Genomic DNA, 17,591 nt, shown 5'->3' on the forward strand with positions numbered 1-17,591 from the left:
CGGAGAGACACGAGGTCGGTGTGGTTTCCATCTCCGACATTTGTCGGGGGGTGTCTGATTGTTGTGTCTGTCTTGTCTTGGCGCCTGTCTGTCGTTATTTAATTAATTATTTCTTTACCTCCACATGCCCGTGCAATTTTCTTATTGTTTATTTTATGCTTGATTGTATATCCTGCAGATTGGTTTATCCTGAGTAAAGGATCTGCATCAATTTCTGAACTGGAATTGTATTGGTGGATCGGTATGCATTCGCATACTGTGTACCTCTGGGGTTGTGCAAGCATGCGGACAATCTCGCTCGGTCATTTCCCGCTGCTTCGACGGTGCAACCATTCAATGGGGAAACGTATTGACATCCCGAGTACGTCAATTAGGACCTCTGGAGCAATAGGTCGTACCCCGAGCCCTCTACCCAAGGGCTAGGTCGTAACAAGTGGTGTTAGGAGTGGGATTCTAGCCCTAATTGGTAAACAAGATATCGATATGGACAAGTTTGAAGTTCAAATTGGGGAAATGGTAAAAACAATGCGGGAAGATTTGCAAAAGAGGACGATAAAGCCCGCCCTTAATCCAGGGGTGGATGGACATGGGTTTACGGACAGGGCAGCAACATCCATGGAAAGGGTTACAGTCCAGCTAGCTGGAGGGTGCTGAAAATTTTTCTCTCAGCCGTCCTTTCGGTCATAGTAGCCTGGGGGCAGGCAGTGGCAATGAATTGGTGTCACCCCTGCTGATGGACATCGGCCAGCAGTTAAGTGCCATACTGGCCAAGATGGATGCTTACAAAGCTGAAATGCTTGAGAAGATGGACGCTCAGAGAGACAAATTAAGTCGGATGAGGAATATTCTCAGTGTTCACTGAGTCTAAATAAAGGGAGAGGAGATAACCAAGAGTGTGTGTTAATCTCAGTGGTGATGTGGATGGTTCTGTTGAGACCATGCTGGGGCTGACTGACTTGTGCGAAGTTGTGTTAGACTTGCTACACTTGGACATTGGGGATGTTGCTGAGCAGGGTCAAGTAGATTTGGCAGAGTCAGTGTATGAACCAATTGCAGGACATGTAGGGGAGGAGAGCAACAGTAACGTTGATGTGCCAAGTACTGAGCAAGTGACAAGTTCGGAGACATTCGAGGGTGAGCTTCCTGATGTGAACTCTGAAGAAAGAATTGCCCAATTTGAAAAAGTGCAAGGCGGTTTAGGAAGCATAGACAGACCTCGAGAGGAAGAGCCAGATGCTTGTCAAATGAACCAGGGCGAAGGCGATGTTTTTGAAATGAATTTGCAGAACCAATCTCAGAGTTCAGATTTCGATGGTCGTTGTGAAGGCCAATTACTGACTGTTTATGAATCTTGTGGAAGTGATGCTAAGGCAGAAGGTTGTGAGGAGTTTGGTGCTTCTCCCAGTTGGAACGGAGATGGTACAGCTATAGTTGAGAATGGATCTACAGGTATGTTTTTTGATGATTGTACAGTAGAGAGTGACACATTGGATACTGTGAAGGAAAATGACATTGAAGTCGCGAAGGTGCATGGAACTGAAGAGAATCCATAGAGTGGAAATGTTGAGAAAAACGAAGAGCAGATTGAGGATGAGCGGTTTTGAAGAAGACGGAACTGCCAAGGAAGAGGCAGATGGTGAGGATGAAAAACTGTCTTCAGATGAAATGACACTGGAATTTCACCCCAAAACAGAGAATGATCAGTGCCTACAGGACAACCTGATGCAGTCAGTGAAAAAGGAGGCGAATAGGACAGATTCAGATCGTCCAGATGGTGCGGTCAAAATTGTTTCCCATACGGAGAGCAAAGTTGTTCGTGATTGCGACCATAGATCAGATGGTGAATCAGTGCCAAGATCGGAACTCATTAAAAACAGAGCCTGACTCAAGAAAAAGAGGAAGAGGAGGATCAAGTTTTATGACTCTTCATCAACCTCTGGCGAGTCAGATAATGCCAAAAATAGTGAGTGTGAACAAAAAAAAGTCATTCGGTCGGCCAGATAAGAAGCCAAAAGATAAGAACCAGACAAATTATATAAAGTGAGAAGGAAAATGAGGACGTGCAGGGTTCATGGTTTTGCACATGTGAACCCACAGAATCATAAAGTCAGGAAGAAAAACAGAGGATACGGGGATGCGTTTATCAGTGAGGGCCTGTTGTCCTTGTTCTCCATTCACTTCCGTCTCCTCCCCTAGATTCCCTGGTAACTGAAAGATCCTTCCAGGCATCGCTGTCATCTTCACCTCAAGCTGAGGGAGAGAAAGGGGAAGGCAAGCTGGTGACCTTGCTTGCTGTCGCTTGAATCCTGTAGACCATCAAGACCCAACAGTTTTTTGTTGTTCACCTATTGAATTTTGCCAGGTAACAATAATGTGATTGAGGGCGATGGACCTTTGTTTTGAATTTTGTCTAAGTATGTGTTCTGTGTTCGAGGGCGAAGTAGGGATTAGAGTAGGTGACCGGCCTTTGTCTAAAGTTGGATTATATGGCAGAGCCGGAATAGCTCTAAAAAACGATGGGGGCAGTGTTACGTTCACGGAGGGGGGGGGGTATTGCATTAGTTTTGCAGAGGTTGCTATGGCTCCACAGATGGGTTTCTTTCTTCCTTATTTTTTTTTCTTGTTATCATGCCAAAACGAAGTTTTTGCAAGATATGTTAGTCAGCTTGTATGTTTTTTTTATTGTTTGTCTGTAATCACGTATAAAAATTCTGCAGAGCACAGTTATCATTGGAAATTTTTGGAACTTCGCATATCAGAGGCCTACAGCGTTCCCTTTCAGCGCACAAAATTTTGAAGGTCAAGTTAAAAGGTCAAGGTCACTGTCGCAAATCAGGGGAGTCGACGAAGCCCTTATTTTTTGAGTAATTTTGATCGGATCGTCTTCAAACTTCATGGGAATATAGTTCATGGTCTGGCGCTCAGCTGATTAATTTTTGGTCGCGATTGGCCTTGACCTTCATGGTTAGCGCCTGAGGTCAAACATATTTGACCCCAAGGTCAAATTTTCAAGTTTTAGGAACCATATCGTGTAGTACCTCAAATTGAACACCTCGATGAGTGCTTTCTGGATAGGTCAAGCTTGAGACATTATGACGTCATTTGGTGACGTTATGAGGCAAATGCATATTTTTCATGGTTACTCTGTAAAACGATTCTCATCGGAATCTCTTGTAGGCAGTTATTCCTCAAGGAGTCGCTCCTGGTGGATAGCAGCTCTGTTCACCTCAGTGTGACCTTAAAGAAGTCACACGTGGTCACCTTTTGACAAGATACGGGTCACCCTGCGGGTGACATTGGTTTATTTTGTTTTCGATCCTTCTGCTACAGGACCTTCCCTCCCCTTCTCTTTCTGTTCTCTTTTCAGGGCCTCCACATTATCTCATGCGGCAGTACTGTGTGGATTTTGAAATGGGGAAAGTAGAGTAAAGAAGAAGAAGCGAGAGCGGTGGGCGGAAGGGCGAGTGCAAGGGGTGAGGGAGAAAAAAAATGCGGGAAATAAACGGAGGATGCGCGTCTGGCCTGTGTGATGAGACCTGGCCTGTAAGACCTCGTTGAGGATTGGAGTGATCCCTCCGAGGGCCGCCTGTTGTTAGCACCATCTGTGTTGAAGACACTGAGTTAGAGGAGAGCCTCATTGGGACATGGTCGGAGGGGGGAGCAGAAGCGTTTCCTCCTCCTGAGTGTCATCTTAGTCTGTCTGGCAAGGGAGTTTCCAAAAGCTCGTGCAAACCCCAACAACCTATGGTGTCTTGCTCCAACTCCTTTGTTGTACAGATGCACACTACACACGCCAGCTTTCTAACACCTACTTCTCCAAGTATTTTGGCTTATTTTGGAAGTTTTATGAGCCATTTTGGGTAACAATCCTTCTCGAGCACACATGACACGTGTAAAGATTCCCCGAAGATGGCTATTTGTCGGGGGCAATGAACATTCTGGGGGCAGTTTACGTCATTTCGAAAGTCCTGTACTGTTCGACCTCGAACATCTTCAACAACTGCATCTCAAGAAGTATCTTCATCTTGACAAAGAACCTTTGTTGTATTGTAGTCATTGTTAACCTCGTCGAAGGAGGGGTATTACATTTGGGTCGATTTGTCTGTTGGGTGGTCGCGAGACTACCGTTATTCTCATGTTTTCCGTCTGTTTGTTTGTATGTAATGGACAGCTCTGGAGCCCAGAGGAGTCAACCGATTTTGATGAAACCTGACTGGTAGGTTCATACCAGGATCTCGTTGTATGCTTTTGAGCACCATTGCTATGGACGCCACCGTTGCCTAGCAACGGTACTTTGAAATTTTTGAAAAAATCCGAAAAATATTTATATACATATTTTTTTTCGAAAATCAAAAATCGGCTTCCGCGCTTTTATGCGCATTACAATCAACCTCTTTGTCAAAATTTTTCATCCTGATCCGTCAAAAACTGTATGACTAGTATGCAATTATATAGCGACCACCCATGTCGCCTACCGGCTTGTCTGTCTGTCTGTCTGTCTGTTTGTTTGTTTGTGATGATGAAAATTGAAATTTTTCATCATATGTCGGTCTGTCTCATTTGTATGCACGTATGTATGTTAAGTATATACAGTATGTTATGTTTGTCTGTGAGTGTGATAACTTGTGAATGCTTTCAGCTGTCTTAGTCGTACTTCACCAGAGGATTCTGAAGGACAATAGTGAGGCTGTCAATGTTTTTTTGACAATCTATGTCAAAGGTCTAGGTGACGGTGACATAATTTGCATGATTTTCGTCATACCTGTCAGGTTACCTCCTGATGCCTTTTTTGGTTCACGAGTCAGTAAGTGACCACTATATTCGTTATTGGTATGTGTCTGTCTGTCTGTCCCGAGCATAGCTCCGTGGGTTTCATCCGATCCTGATAAAATTTGGGTGGGAGGTTTATATCATGATCTCGTTGTGTTTTCCTGAGAATGGGCGTGGTGCGCCCATTATGGGCTGAGCCACGCCCAAAAAACATGTGTTTTTAGGGGGTCGCCGATTTCAATTTGCATCTTTTCCTCGGGGGTTTATCGAATCTGGCAGGGGTTTTCGGTATTTGGTTAGCCCAATGGCACCTGCATAGCCCCACGGAGCTCGATTTTTCATTTTCGTCCCAAGGTCAAGGTCACAAGGTCACGAACTTAGAAAATTGAGAATTTTGACATAAAAATCCATCTTCTCCAAGGGGGTTATCGAATCTGGTAGGGGTTTCGGTATTTGGTTAGCCCAATGGCCCGGATGGGTTTGAGGGTAGAAGAGTTCCAGCTGAAATGTGAACCCTATCCAGGTTCCTCCTGATGATGTCATCTTTGATTTTTGCTCGTTCAGTTTCCTTCTGATTACTCCAATGCAGGACTTGTGTACCTATTTGGTCTTCCATTTGATTTTAAATGAATTTATTTTAAATGCCATTCTGAATTAAATTGAATAATAATAAACGTCATGGGCCAGGATAAGGTGTCTAATCAAAGGGGGACGTCTTGGTACCCGGTCATCACTGGCAGCAGTTATAAAGTGACAGTTCTAATTTGTCTGTTATTAATGACGTAACACACTAGTACACAAACACCACACAAAAGTCCTGGCGAAGGTCTGCAATGTCTGATTGCTCTTTTCTTGTTAATAATGTCTCGAGAATGTAGGATGGAGCAGCATTTAAGGTGAGTAGTAGGAGGTGGAATTGTCTGAGAATGCAGTGTTTGGGGTTGTGTTAATGAGCTGTTAGGGTTTTTTGGTGTCTTGGGGACTGGGTAGTGAGAGGGCAGTCAGGTTGGGGAGATCGGGAGATGAGAATTGGGGGTTTTGAATGAATGGGAAAAGCGGGATGTGAACGTGGTGCGGTCGATGATGGTCTGTCGTGGTGTGTTTAAAAACGATGATGTGTATATTTCAAGTGAGGTTCATGTACCCTTAGTTTTTGTCCCTTTGTCCGACGGACCCTGCACAGCCATCCATCGACACGGTGAGGTGTGGAGACTTCGGTTCGTGTGTCTCCATGACTGCATGAAACGGCTCTTTGAGAAGATGCGTGTAACGAGCAGGTGTTATTTCACAGGGAGGGCCTTTTGCTGTGGGACCCTCAGGACCCCGTGGCTGTGCGGGAGGGCCTTCTGGCACGTCTGTGCATGAGCTCACGAACTCGGACGCTGGAACCGTGCGGACTGTGCACGTGCGTGGACCCGTACGCCTCTCCAATATGAACTTTCAATTCCTCCTGATTTCCCTTCATTCGCTCACCTTTTGCTTTGGACAGCGTCAGGTAATTCGTTTATGTTATTCACGGATTCGTGCACTTTTCACCGATGTGACCACAATCTCTTATTCTCGTAGTTTACACGAATCAACGTAAACGAACGCGCCGTGGGTATTCGTACGGTCGTTTCCACACATGTGTTAATTGGATTAATGTGTAAGGTTTTTGTAAATAATAGCATTCTACCTGATCATTGTATACATTGTGTAATCCCATACACCTGATCATTGCATACATTGTGTAATCCCATACACCTGATCATTGTATACATTGTGTAATACCATACACCTGATCATTGCATACATTGTGTAATCCCATACACCTGATCATTTTATACTTTCTGTAAGTCCATACACGTACTCATTGTATACATTGTGTAAACCTGTATACGTGATCATTGTACCAATTGTGTAAGCCCATATGTGTGATCATTGTATACATTGTTTAAGCCTGTACACAAATAGACGTACATGACACTAATCCTCATAAATGTTTGATTTCTCTCTTTCAAAATCGATGAAACGGCGATTTTAAGGGCTAAGTCACATTTGCCACGGTGACCGTGGGGTCTTCAAAATCTACGGCCACTAGCAATTATACGGCGGCCGCAGTATTTCCACGGTCACACAATGTAGCAATCATATGTTTTTATTTTTCGGGGAGCCGCACGGCGTATTTATAAATTGTGGAGACTGAAAACGTGGGGGTGCCGTACGGTCTTTGATTTGATGTCGCACGGTGACCTTCGGGCGTTCCTGCGGCGGCCATAGAATTTTCAAGGGGACCGCAGGGCGACAGCAGGGGGGCCCTAAGGCGAACGTGCGGCCAGACGGACGGTAACGAGTGGGTATATATATACCAGTTCTTTTTTTTACTGAAATAAAAATATCACAGTTCGGAATATACCAGTACGTGGTGCCCCCAGAATCCGAATTGAATTCCTTTTAGGAGGCTGTTCGGATTGCAAAAAGTTCGATTCCCAATAAGAAATAATGGGGTGAATTAATCTGTTCCTAGACCCAAAGAAAACCCACTTTCAAGACACTTTAAACTGAAATTCCCCATGTTTAAGGTAAAATAAGATGAGTAAATGACCTTCGGTGGCGGTGTATTGTATGTAAATTGGTACAATCGCCAATCCAAAAGGTCCACACAGGCTCGAGCTCCGTCCTGGGTTCCGATCGCTCGCGCACTCTGCGACACCGCTGCCCCCAGGGCAGCTCATGAAACATGATGCCCGCAGAACCACAATCACTTTCATCAAACGCATCGGGCTGAGGTAATCATGGATATTCCAAATTACAACCGGTTTTTCTGTGAAATTCAATCCTTGCCCGACAATCCGTCACATCACGTGATCGGATTGCTTTTTTGTTATTAATTAAAACACAAGATGATAAAAAAAACAGCACAAATCAAGGTGAAAACACGAGGTAAAGTATCGATCGACACACGAGAGATTCTTTCACGAGGACTTCCACCCACGAACTGAACGAACAAAGCGCGAAGATGCGGCTCGAACAGGTGGGGGAGACGCGTGAACAAACATGCACGCCACGTTGTGTTCGGTTTTTTAAAATGTATTCGGTTTTAAGGGAAAAATTCATTTTTCATTGATAAGAGACTACGGCAGCCGCACGAATAACGCAAGTCCACCGTACGCCCTACGTACGGTTGACGTGGAACACAACTACGTCACAACTACGACTTGTCGAATTGCTACGGCCAACGTAGTAATGAAAAAAAGTTATAACTCCGCGTTGTAATTCCACGGCGACCCCTACGGCCTGTAAAAGATAGCCAAACGGCGTAGGGCCACCCTGAGGCCACCACAGAAACTCTGCGGCCGCTGCACGTTTCTGTCAATTCAGAGGGCGTACGGCCGCCGTATCCTCGCCGAAGAGCAAATGTGACTTAGGCCTAAGCGGCTGTCCCGTGTAGATACATACTTACGTGGTCATGGTTACACAATATCTTCACATAAACGACAATGAATACTCATTTGTTCTGAGCATAAGCGAAGTCATTCAAGCATTATTTGGTCTACATAACCATGAGGATGGTCCTTTTCAGTAACGCTGTTTGATGCTCATGCTGTGTAATCCTCATACAGTCTGATATTCATGCTGTTTGATACTCATGCTGTGTAATCCTCATACAATGTGATATTCATGCTGTGTTGATGCTCATGCTGTGTAATCTTCATGCAGTGTGATATTCATGATGTTTGATGCTCATGCTGTGTAATCTTCATGCAGTGTGATATTCATGATGTTTGATGCTCATGCTGTGTAATCTTCATACAGTGTGATATTCATGATGTTTCATACTCATGCTGTGTAATCTTCATGCAGTGTGATATTCATGCTGTTTGAAACTCATGCTGTGTAATCCTCATACAATGTGATATTCATGCTGTGTTGATGCTCATGCTGTGTAATCTTCATGCAGTGTGATATTCATGATGTTTCATACTCATGCTGTGTAATCTTCATACAGTGTAATATTCTTGCTGTGTTGATGCTCATGCTGTGTAATCTTCATGCAGTGTGATATTCATGATGTTTGATGCTCATGCTGTCTAATCTTCATGGAGTGTGATATTCATGATGTTTGATGCTCATGCTGTGTAATCTTCATACAGTGTAATATCCATGCTGTTTGATACTCATGCTGTGTAATCTTCATACAGTGTGATATTCATGCTGTGTAATCTTCATACAGTGTGATATTCATGCTGTTTGATACTCATGCTGTGTAATCTTCATACAGTGTGATGCTCATGCTGTGTAATCTTCATGCAGTGTGATATTCATGCTGTGTTGATTCTCATGCTGTGTAATCTTCATGCAGTGTGATATTCATGATGTTTCATACTCATGCTGTGTAATCTTCATGCAGTTTGATGCTCATGCTGTCTAATCTTCATACAGTGTGATATTCATGATGTTTCATACTCATGCTGTGTAATCTTCATGCAGTGTGATATTCATGATGTTTCATACTCATGCTGTGTAATCTTCATGCAGTTTGATGCTCATGCTGTCTAATCTTCATACAGTGTGATATTCATGATGTTTCATACTCATGCTGTGTAATCTTCATGCAGTGTGATATTCATGATGTTTCATACTCATGCTGTGTAATCCTCATACAATGTAATTCTCATGCAATGTGATATTCAGGCTGTGTAATCCTTATACATTATGATATTCATGCTGTTTGATTTTCACACTGTGTAATCTTCATGCATTGTGATACTCATACTGTGTAATCTTCATAGTGTGATACTCATGCTGTGTAATCTTCATACAGTGTGTTACTCATCCACTGTAATCCTCATGCTGTTTAATTTTCATACAGTGTGGTATTAATGCTGTGTAATCCTCATACAGTGTGATATTCATGTTATGTAATCCTCATGCAATGTCATATTCAGGTTGTGTAATCCTTATACATCATGATATTCATGCCGTTTGATTTTCACACTGTGTAATCTTCATACATTGTGATACTCATACTGTGTAATCTTCATAGTGTGATACTCATGCTGTGTAATCTTCATGGAGTGTGTTACTCATCCAGTGTAATCCTAATGCTGTTTAATTTTCATACAGTGTGGTATTCAAGATGTGGCGTCTTCATACAGTGTGGTATTCATTCTGTTTGATACTCGTGCTGTGTAATCCTCATGCTGTGTAATACTCATACAGTGTGATATTCAAGATGTGTCGTCTTCATACAGTGTGGTATTCATTATGTTTGATACTCGTGCTGTGTAATCCTCAAATAGTGTGATATTCAAGTTTTATAATCCTCATACGGTGATATTCATGACGTGTAATTCCCAAAGAGTGTGATGTTCCTGCTGTGTAACCCTCATACAATGTGATGATCATGCTGTGTAATCCTCATACATTGTGATATTCATTCTGTTTGATACTCGTGCTGTGCAATCCTCAAATAGTGTGATATTCATGCTGTGGAATCCTCATGCTGTGTCGTCCTAATACTGTGTAATCCTCGTATAGTGTGATATCCAGACTGTCATCCTCATACAGCATGATATTCATGCTGTTTGATACTTGTGCTGTGTAATCATTATACAGCATGATATTCATGCTGTTTGATACTCATGCTGTTATTCTCATGCAGTGATATCCATGCTGTGTAATCAAACAGTATAATATCCATTCAGTGTGATACTCATGCTGTGTAATCCTCATGCCATGTTGTCTTCATACAGTGTGATATTCATGCTGTGTAATCCTCATACAGTGTGATATTCATGCTGTGTAATCAGTGTGATATGCTGTTTGATACTCATGCTGTTTTATTCTCATGCAGTGATATGCATGCTGTGTAATCCTCAATGATATCCATTCAGTGTGATACTCATGCTGTGTAATCCTCACAGTGTAGTCCTCATGATGTGTGGTCTTCAGACAGTGTGATATCTATGCTGTGTCATCCTCATACAGCATGATATTCATGCCGATTGATACTCGTGCTGTGTATTGATTGGGTTATTGTGAAGCCGTGCTGTGTATTGATTGGGTTATTGTGAAGCCGTGCTGTGTATTGATTGGGTTATTGTGAAGCCATGCTGTGTATTGATTGGGTTATTGTGAAGCCATGTTATGTATTGATTGGGTTATTGCGAAGCCGTGCTGTGTATTGATTGGGTTATTGTGAAGCCATGTTATGTATTGATTGGGTTATTGTGAAGCCATGCTGTGTATTGATTGGGTTATTGTGAAGCCATGTTATGTATTGATTGGGTTATTGTGAAGCCGTGCTGTGTATTGCTTGGGTTATTGTGAAGCCATGCTGTGTATTGATTGGGTTATTGTGAAGCCATGTTATGTATTGATTGGGTTATTGTGAAGCCGTGCTGTGTATTGCTTAGGTTATTGTGAAGCCATGCTGTGTATTGATTGGGTTATTGTGAAGCCATGTTCTGTGTTGATTGGGTTATTGTGAAGCCATGTTCTGTATTGATTGGGTTATTGTGAAGACACGCTGTGTATTGATTGGGTAATTGTGAAGCCATCTTCTGTGTTGATTGGGTTATTGTGAAGCCATGTTATGTATTGATTGGGTTATTGTGAAGCCGTGCTGTGTATTGCTTGGGTTATTGTGAAGCCATGTTATGTATTGATTGGGTTATTGTGAAGCCACGCTGTGTATTGATTGGGTAATTGTGAAGCCGTGCTGTGTATTGCTTGGGTTATTGTGAAGCCACGCTGTGTATTGATTGGGTTATTGTGAAGCCATCTTCTGTGTTGATTGGGTTATTGTGAAGCCATGCTGTGTATTGATTGGGTTGTTGTGAAGCCATGTTATGTATTGGGTTATTGTGAAGCCGTGTTGTGTATTGAATGTGCTTCGTAAAGCCGTGCTGTGTATTGATTGGGTTGTTGTGAAGCCGTGCTGTGTATTGATTGGGTTATTGTGAAGACATGCTGTGTATTGATTGGGTTATTGTGAAGACACGCTGTGTATTGATTGGGTTGTTGTGAAGCCATGTTATGTATTGATTGGGTTATTGTGAAGCCGTGCTGTGTATTGCTTGGGTTATTGTGAAGCCATGTTATGTATTGATTGGGTTATTGTGAAGCCGTGCTGTGTATTGATTGGGTTATTGTGAAGACATGCTGTGTATTGATTGGGTTATTGTGAAGACACACTGTGTATTGATTGGGTTATTGTGAAGACACGCTGTGTATTGATTGGGTTGTTGTGAAGCCATGTTATGTATTGATTGGGTTATTGTGAAGCCGTGCTGTGTATTGCTTGGGTTATTGTGAAGCCATGTTATGTATTGATTGGGTTATTGTGAAGCCACGCTGTGTATTGATTGGGTTATTGTGAAGCCACGCTGTGTATTGATTGGGTAATTGTGAAGCCGTGCTGTGTATTGATTGGGTTATTGTGAAGCCATCTTCTGTGTTGATTGGGTTATTGTGAAGCCACGCTGTGTATTGATTGGGTTATTGTGAAGCCACGCTGTGTATTGATTGGGTTATTGTGAAGCCACGCTGTGTATTGATTGGGTTGTTGTCAAGCCGTGTTATCAATTGATTGGGTTATTGTGAAGCCACGCTCTGTATTGATTGGGTTGTTGTCAAGCCGTGTTATGTATTGATTGGGTTATTGTCAAGCCGTGTTATGTATTGATTGGGTTGTTGTCAAGCCGTGTTATGTATTGATTGGGTTGTTGTCAAGCCGTGTTATGTATTGATTGGGTTATTGTGAAGACATGCTGTGTATTGATTGGGTTATTGTGAAGACACGCTGTGTATTGATTGGGTTGTTGTGAAGCCATGTTATGTATTGATTAGGTTATTGTGAAGCCGTGCTGTGTATTGAATGTGCTTCGTAAAGCCGTGCTGTGTATTGATTGGGTTGTTGTCAAGCCGTGTTATGTATTGATTGGGTTGTTGTGAAGCCATGTTATGTATTGATTGGGTTATTGTGAAGCCGTGCTGTGTATTGAATGTGCTTCGTAAAGCCGTGCTGTGTATTGATTGGGTTGTTGTCAAGCCGTGTTATGTATTGATTGGGTTATTCTGAAGCCGTGCTGTGTATTGAATGTGCTTCGTGAAGCCGTGCTTTTTATTGGATGTGCTTCGTAAAGCCGTGCTGTGTATTGAATGTGTTTCGTGAAGCCGTGCTTTTTATTGGATGTGCTTCGTAAAGCCGTGCTGTGTATTGAATGTGCTTCGTGAAGCCATGCTTTGTATTGAATGTGCTTCGTAAAGCCGTGCTTTGTATTGAATGTGCTTCGTAAAGCTGTGCTGTGTATTGAATGTGCTTCGTGAAGCCGTGCTTTGTATTGAATGTGCTTCATAAAGCCGTGCTGTGTATTGAATGTGCTTCGTAAAGCTGTGCTGTGTATTGAATGTGCTTCGTGAAGCCGTGCTTTGTATTGAATGTGCTTCGTAAAGCCGTGCTGTGTATTGAATGTGCTTCGTAAAGCTGTGCTGTGTATTGAATGTGCTTCGTGAAGCCGTGCTTTTTATTGGATGTGCTTCGTGAAGCCGTGCTTTGTATTGAATGTGCTTCGTAAAGCCGTGCTGTGTATTGAATGTGCTTCGTAAAGCCGTGCTGTGTATTGAATGTGCTTCGTGAAGCCGTGCTTTTTATTGAATGTGCTTCGTAAAGCCATGCTTTGTATTGAATGTGCTTCGTAAAGCCGTGCTGTGTATTGAATGTGCTTCGTAAAGCCGTGCTTTGTATTGAATGTGCTTCGTAAAGCCGTGCTTTGTATTGAATGTTCTTCGTAAAGCTGTGCTGTGTATTGAATGTTCTTCGTAAAGCCGTGCTTTGTATTGAATGTGCTTCGTGAAGCCGTGCTGTGTATTGAATGTGCTTCGTAAAGCCGTGCTGTGTATTGAATGTGCTTCGTGAAGCCGTGCTTTTTATTGAATGTGCTTCGTAAAGCCATGCTTTGTATTGAATGTGCTTCGTAAAGCCGTGCTGTGTATTGAATGTGCTTCGTAAAGCCGTGCTTTGTATTGAATGTGCTTCGTAAAGCCGTGCTTTGTATTGAATGTTCTTCGTAAAGCCGTGCTTTGTATTGAATGTGCTTCGTGAAGCCGTGCTGTGTATTGAATGTGCTTCGTAAAGCCGTGCTGTGTATTGAATGTGCTTCGTAAAGCCGTGCTTTGGATTGAATGTGCTTCGTAAAGCCGTGCTTTGTATTGAATGTGCTTCGTAAAGCCGTGCTTTGTATTGAATGTGCTTCGTAAAGCCGTGCTTTGGATTGAATGTGCTTCGTAAAGCCGTGCTGTGTATTGAATGTGCTTTGTAAAGCCGTGCTGTGTATTGAATGTGATTCGTAAAGCCGTGCTTTGTATTGAATGTGCTTCGTAAAGCCGTGCTGTGTATTGAATGTGCTTCGTGAAGCCGTGCTGTGTATTGAATGTGATTCGTAAAGCCGTGCTTTGTATTGAATGTGCTTCGTAAAGCCGTGCTGTGTATTGAATGTGCTTCGTGAAGCCGTGCTTTGTAAAGCCGTGTTGTGTTGCTGTTGACTCCCGTGGAATACTCTGTAATGAGTGAATGCGACTGTGCGTGTTTGACAGCCTGACGGAGATCGCTTCAGCCTGGGAGTTCCAGGCCCTCCAGGTGCGCCCGGGGTCGATGGAGCTGATGTAAGTCCCTTGTCTATTCATCATTCACCTTGTTTACCTCTTTAAAACAAAGTATTTGATTAAACAGCGTGGTTTTCATTGCTTTTTGAACAGCACATACAGAACCGTACTCTTTAACCAGCACGTACATCACCGGACTATTTACAACCAGCACGTACATCACCGGACTATTTACAACCAGCACGTACATCACCGGACTCTCTTTACAACCAGCACGTACATCACCGGACTCTCTTTACAACCAGCACGTACATCACCGGACTCTCTTTACAACCAGCACGTACATCACCGGACTCTCTTTACAACCAGCACGTACATCACCGGACTCTCTTTACAACCAGCACGTACATCACCGGACTCTCTTTACAACCAGCACGTACATCACCGGACTATTTACAACCAGCACGTACATCACCGGACTATTTACAACCAGCACGTACATCACCGGACTCTCTTTACAACCAGCACGTACATCACCAGACTCTCTTTACAACCAGCACGTACATCACCGGACTCTTCACAACCAGCACGTACATCACCGGACTCTTTACAACCAGCACGTACATCACCGGACTCTCTTTACAACCAGCACGTACATCACCGGACTATTTACAACCAGCACGTACATCACCGGACTATTTACAACCAGCACGTACATCACCGGACTCTCTTTACAACCAGCACGTACATCACCGGACTCTCTTTACAACCAGCACGTACATCACCGGACTCTCTTTACAACCAGCACGTACATCACCGGACTATTTACAACCAGCACGTACATCACCGGACTATTTACAACCAGCACGTACATCACCGGACTCTCTTTACAACCAGCACGTACATCACCGGACTCTCTTTACAACCAGCACGTACATCACCGGACTCTTCACAACCAGCACGTACATCACCGGACTCTTTACAACCAGCACGTACATCACCGGACTCTCTTTACAACCAGCACGTACATCACCGGACTCTTCACAACCAGCACGTACATCACCGGACTATTTACAACCAGCACGTACATCACCGGACTCTTTACAACCAGCACGTACATCACCGGACTCTCTTTACAACCAGCACGTACATCACCGGACTCTCTTTACAACCAGCACGTACATCACCGGACTCTTTACAACCAGCACGTACATCACCGGACTCTTTACAACCAGCACGTACATCACCGGACTCTTTACAACCAGCACGTACAAGCCCGTATGCAGCATTTTCGTTGCGGGAGGGTGGTGGTGGTGAAGTTTCAAAAAGTTGGACCGCTGAGAGCATGATAGTGCAACACCATCATGCCTGTTATGGGATGCTACGCACGCCTCTGCTTTATCGCAATGTCGAAAAAAGAGAGAGAGTTCTTCCAATGCGTTATCATTTTGGGGTGTTTTCAGGCCATATGTCACTATGGCATCAACATGGCAGCATATAAAGTAATATTTCATTGATTGAAGTCTCGAATACCGATCAAAGTTCGAGTTTAAGTTCAATTCACTCAGTAATTTGTGACAGGAGACACAATATTAGAAAAGGAAAGCACCATGTAATATGAATACACAGATGTGGGTTATTGTGAAGTGTGTGTATTGATTGGGTTAGATATATATATATATATATATATATATATATATATATATATATATATATATATATATATATATATATATATATATAATGTATATAAACATTATACTTTTGTTTCAATATTACAAGTAAGTATATTATTCAAGTCTATATGTGTTGGACACGAAGTTAATGATCAAAAGCATGATTTTTCAACGACGATCTTACAGGTTAAGAGGCCGGATTCAGCATAATGAGCTGATCTGGGGAAATTTTAAAAATACATCGTGGCAGCTACTTATTGTTTACCACGTCTTTCAGCAGGGTTACAAGTTCCAGCCTTCTAAGATGCTTCCTGGCAAACTAATTCAGCAACCTTTCCTCATCAACACCAAAGTGGTAGTGAATGTGCATGAGGTCAAATTCAGACAACCTGTCTTGGGCCATGCTTGTCCTTAAGTTAGGATGCTCAATATAAAGCTTAAGGTGTCAGCAACAAACTGATTCCCCACAAAGGGTGAAAAATCACCAATAAAACGACTTGATTTGGCGAAATGGCATTTTACATTATATTTTTTAACGAGCAAATACAACCCGTCGCTTCGCTGACAGGAATATTAAGAAGGGGGGTGGAGGGAAGAGGGAGAGAGAGGGGGATAGGGGTGGGAGAGAGAGAGAGAGAGAGAGAGAGAGAGAGAGAGAGAGAGAGAGAGAGAGAGAGAGAGAGAGAGAGAGAGAGAGAGAGAGAGAGAGAGAGAGAGAGAGAGAGAGAGAGAGAGAGAGAGAGAGAGAGAGAGAGAGAGAGAGAGAGAGAGAGAGAGAGAGAGAGAGAGAGAGAGAGAGAGAGAGAGAAAAAAAGAAAAGGGTTGGGAGAGAGAGTGATAGAGGGGGATAGGGGAGGGAGAGAGTGAGAGAGATGGGGGGAGAGAGGGGGATGGGGGGGAGAGAGAGAGAGAGGGGGATAGGGGTGGGAGAGAGAGAGAGAGAGAGGGGGGAGGGGTAGGGGTGGGAGAGAGAGTTGGAGAGGGGGGATAGGGGAGGGAGAGAGAGAGAGTTGGGGGGGGAGAGAGGGGGATAGGGGGGAGAGAGAGAGAGGGGGGACAGGGGTGGGGGAGAGAGAGAGAGGGGGGATAGGGGTGGGAGAGAGAGAGGGGGAGGGGTAGGGGTGGGAGAGAGAGTGAGAGAGGGGGATAGGGGAGGGAGAGAGAGAGAGAGAGGGGGATAGGGGTGGGAGAGAGAGGGGGAGGGGTAGGGGTGGGAGAGAGAGAGAGTGAGAGAGGGGGGATAGGGGAGGGAGAGAGAGAGATAGGGGGGAGAGAGAGAGGGAAAGGGGTGGGAAAGAGTGAGATAGGGGAGAGAGAGATATAAAGGGATAGGGGGAGAGAGAGAGATAGGGGAGAGAGAGTCACAGAGAGGGGGATAAGGCTGGGGGAGGGGGGACAGGGGTGGATGAGAGAGAGTGATAGGGGTGGGAGAGAAAGAGGGATAAGGTTGGGAGAGAAAGAGGGATAAGGTTGGGAGAGAAAGAGAGAGGGGTATAGGCTGGGAAAAAGAGAGGGATAGGGATAGATATTTTAAAATCATCTCAGGACATATGACTC

The 17,591-nt window shown here is 43.7% G+C and overlaps 1 protein-coding gene across 1 annotated transcript in view; it reads left to right on the top strand.

The window, feature by feature from the left end:
• Positions 1-1,590: 1,590 nt before the first annotated feature.
• Positions 1,591-17,591, top strand: part of LOC147035470 (uncharacterized) — a 213,875-nt gene continuing 197,874 nt past the window's right edge. The window contains exons 1-6 of the mRNA XM_085867696.1: positions 1,591-1,840; positions 2,197-2,271; positions 3,778-3,860; positions 5,921-5,968; positions 6,062-6,265; positions 14,350-14,418. Coding sequence (XP_085723822.1) covers positions 1,591-1,840; positions 2,197-2,271; positions 3,778-3,860; positions 5,921-5,968; positions 6,062-6,265; positions 14,350-14,418 — 729 coding nt within the window. The remainder of the gene's footprint in view (positions 1,841-2,196; positions 2,272-3,777; positions 3,861-5,920; positions 5,969-6,061; positions 6,266-14,349; positions 14,419-17,591) is intronic.

The sequence above is a fragment of the Eptatretus burgeri genome, chromosome 1, assembly GCF_056783735.1.
Source record: "Eptatretus burgeri isolate ZD-2024b chromosome 1, Ebu_testis_v1, whole genome shotgun sequence".
Classification (NCBI taxonomy): domain Eukaryota; kingdom Metazoa; phylum Chordata; class Myxini; order Myxiniformes; family Myxinidae; genus Eptatretus; species Eptatretus burgeri.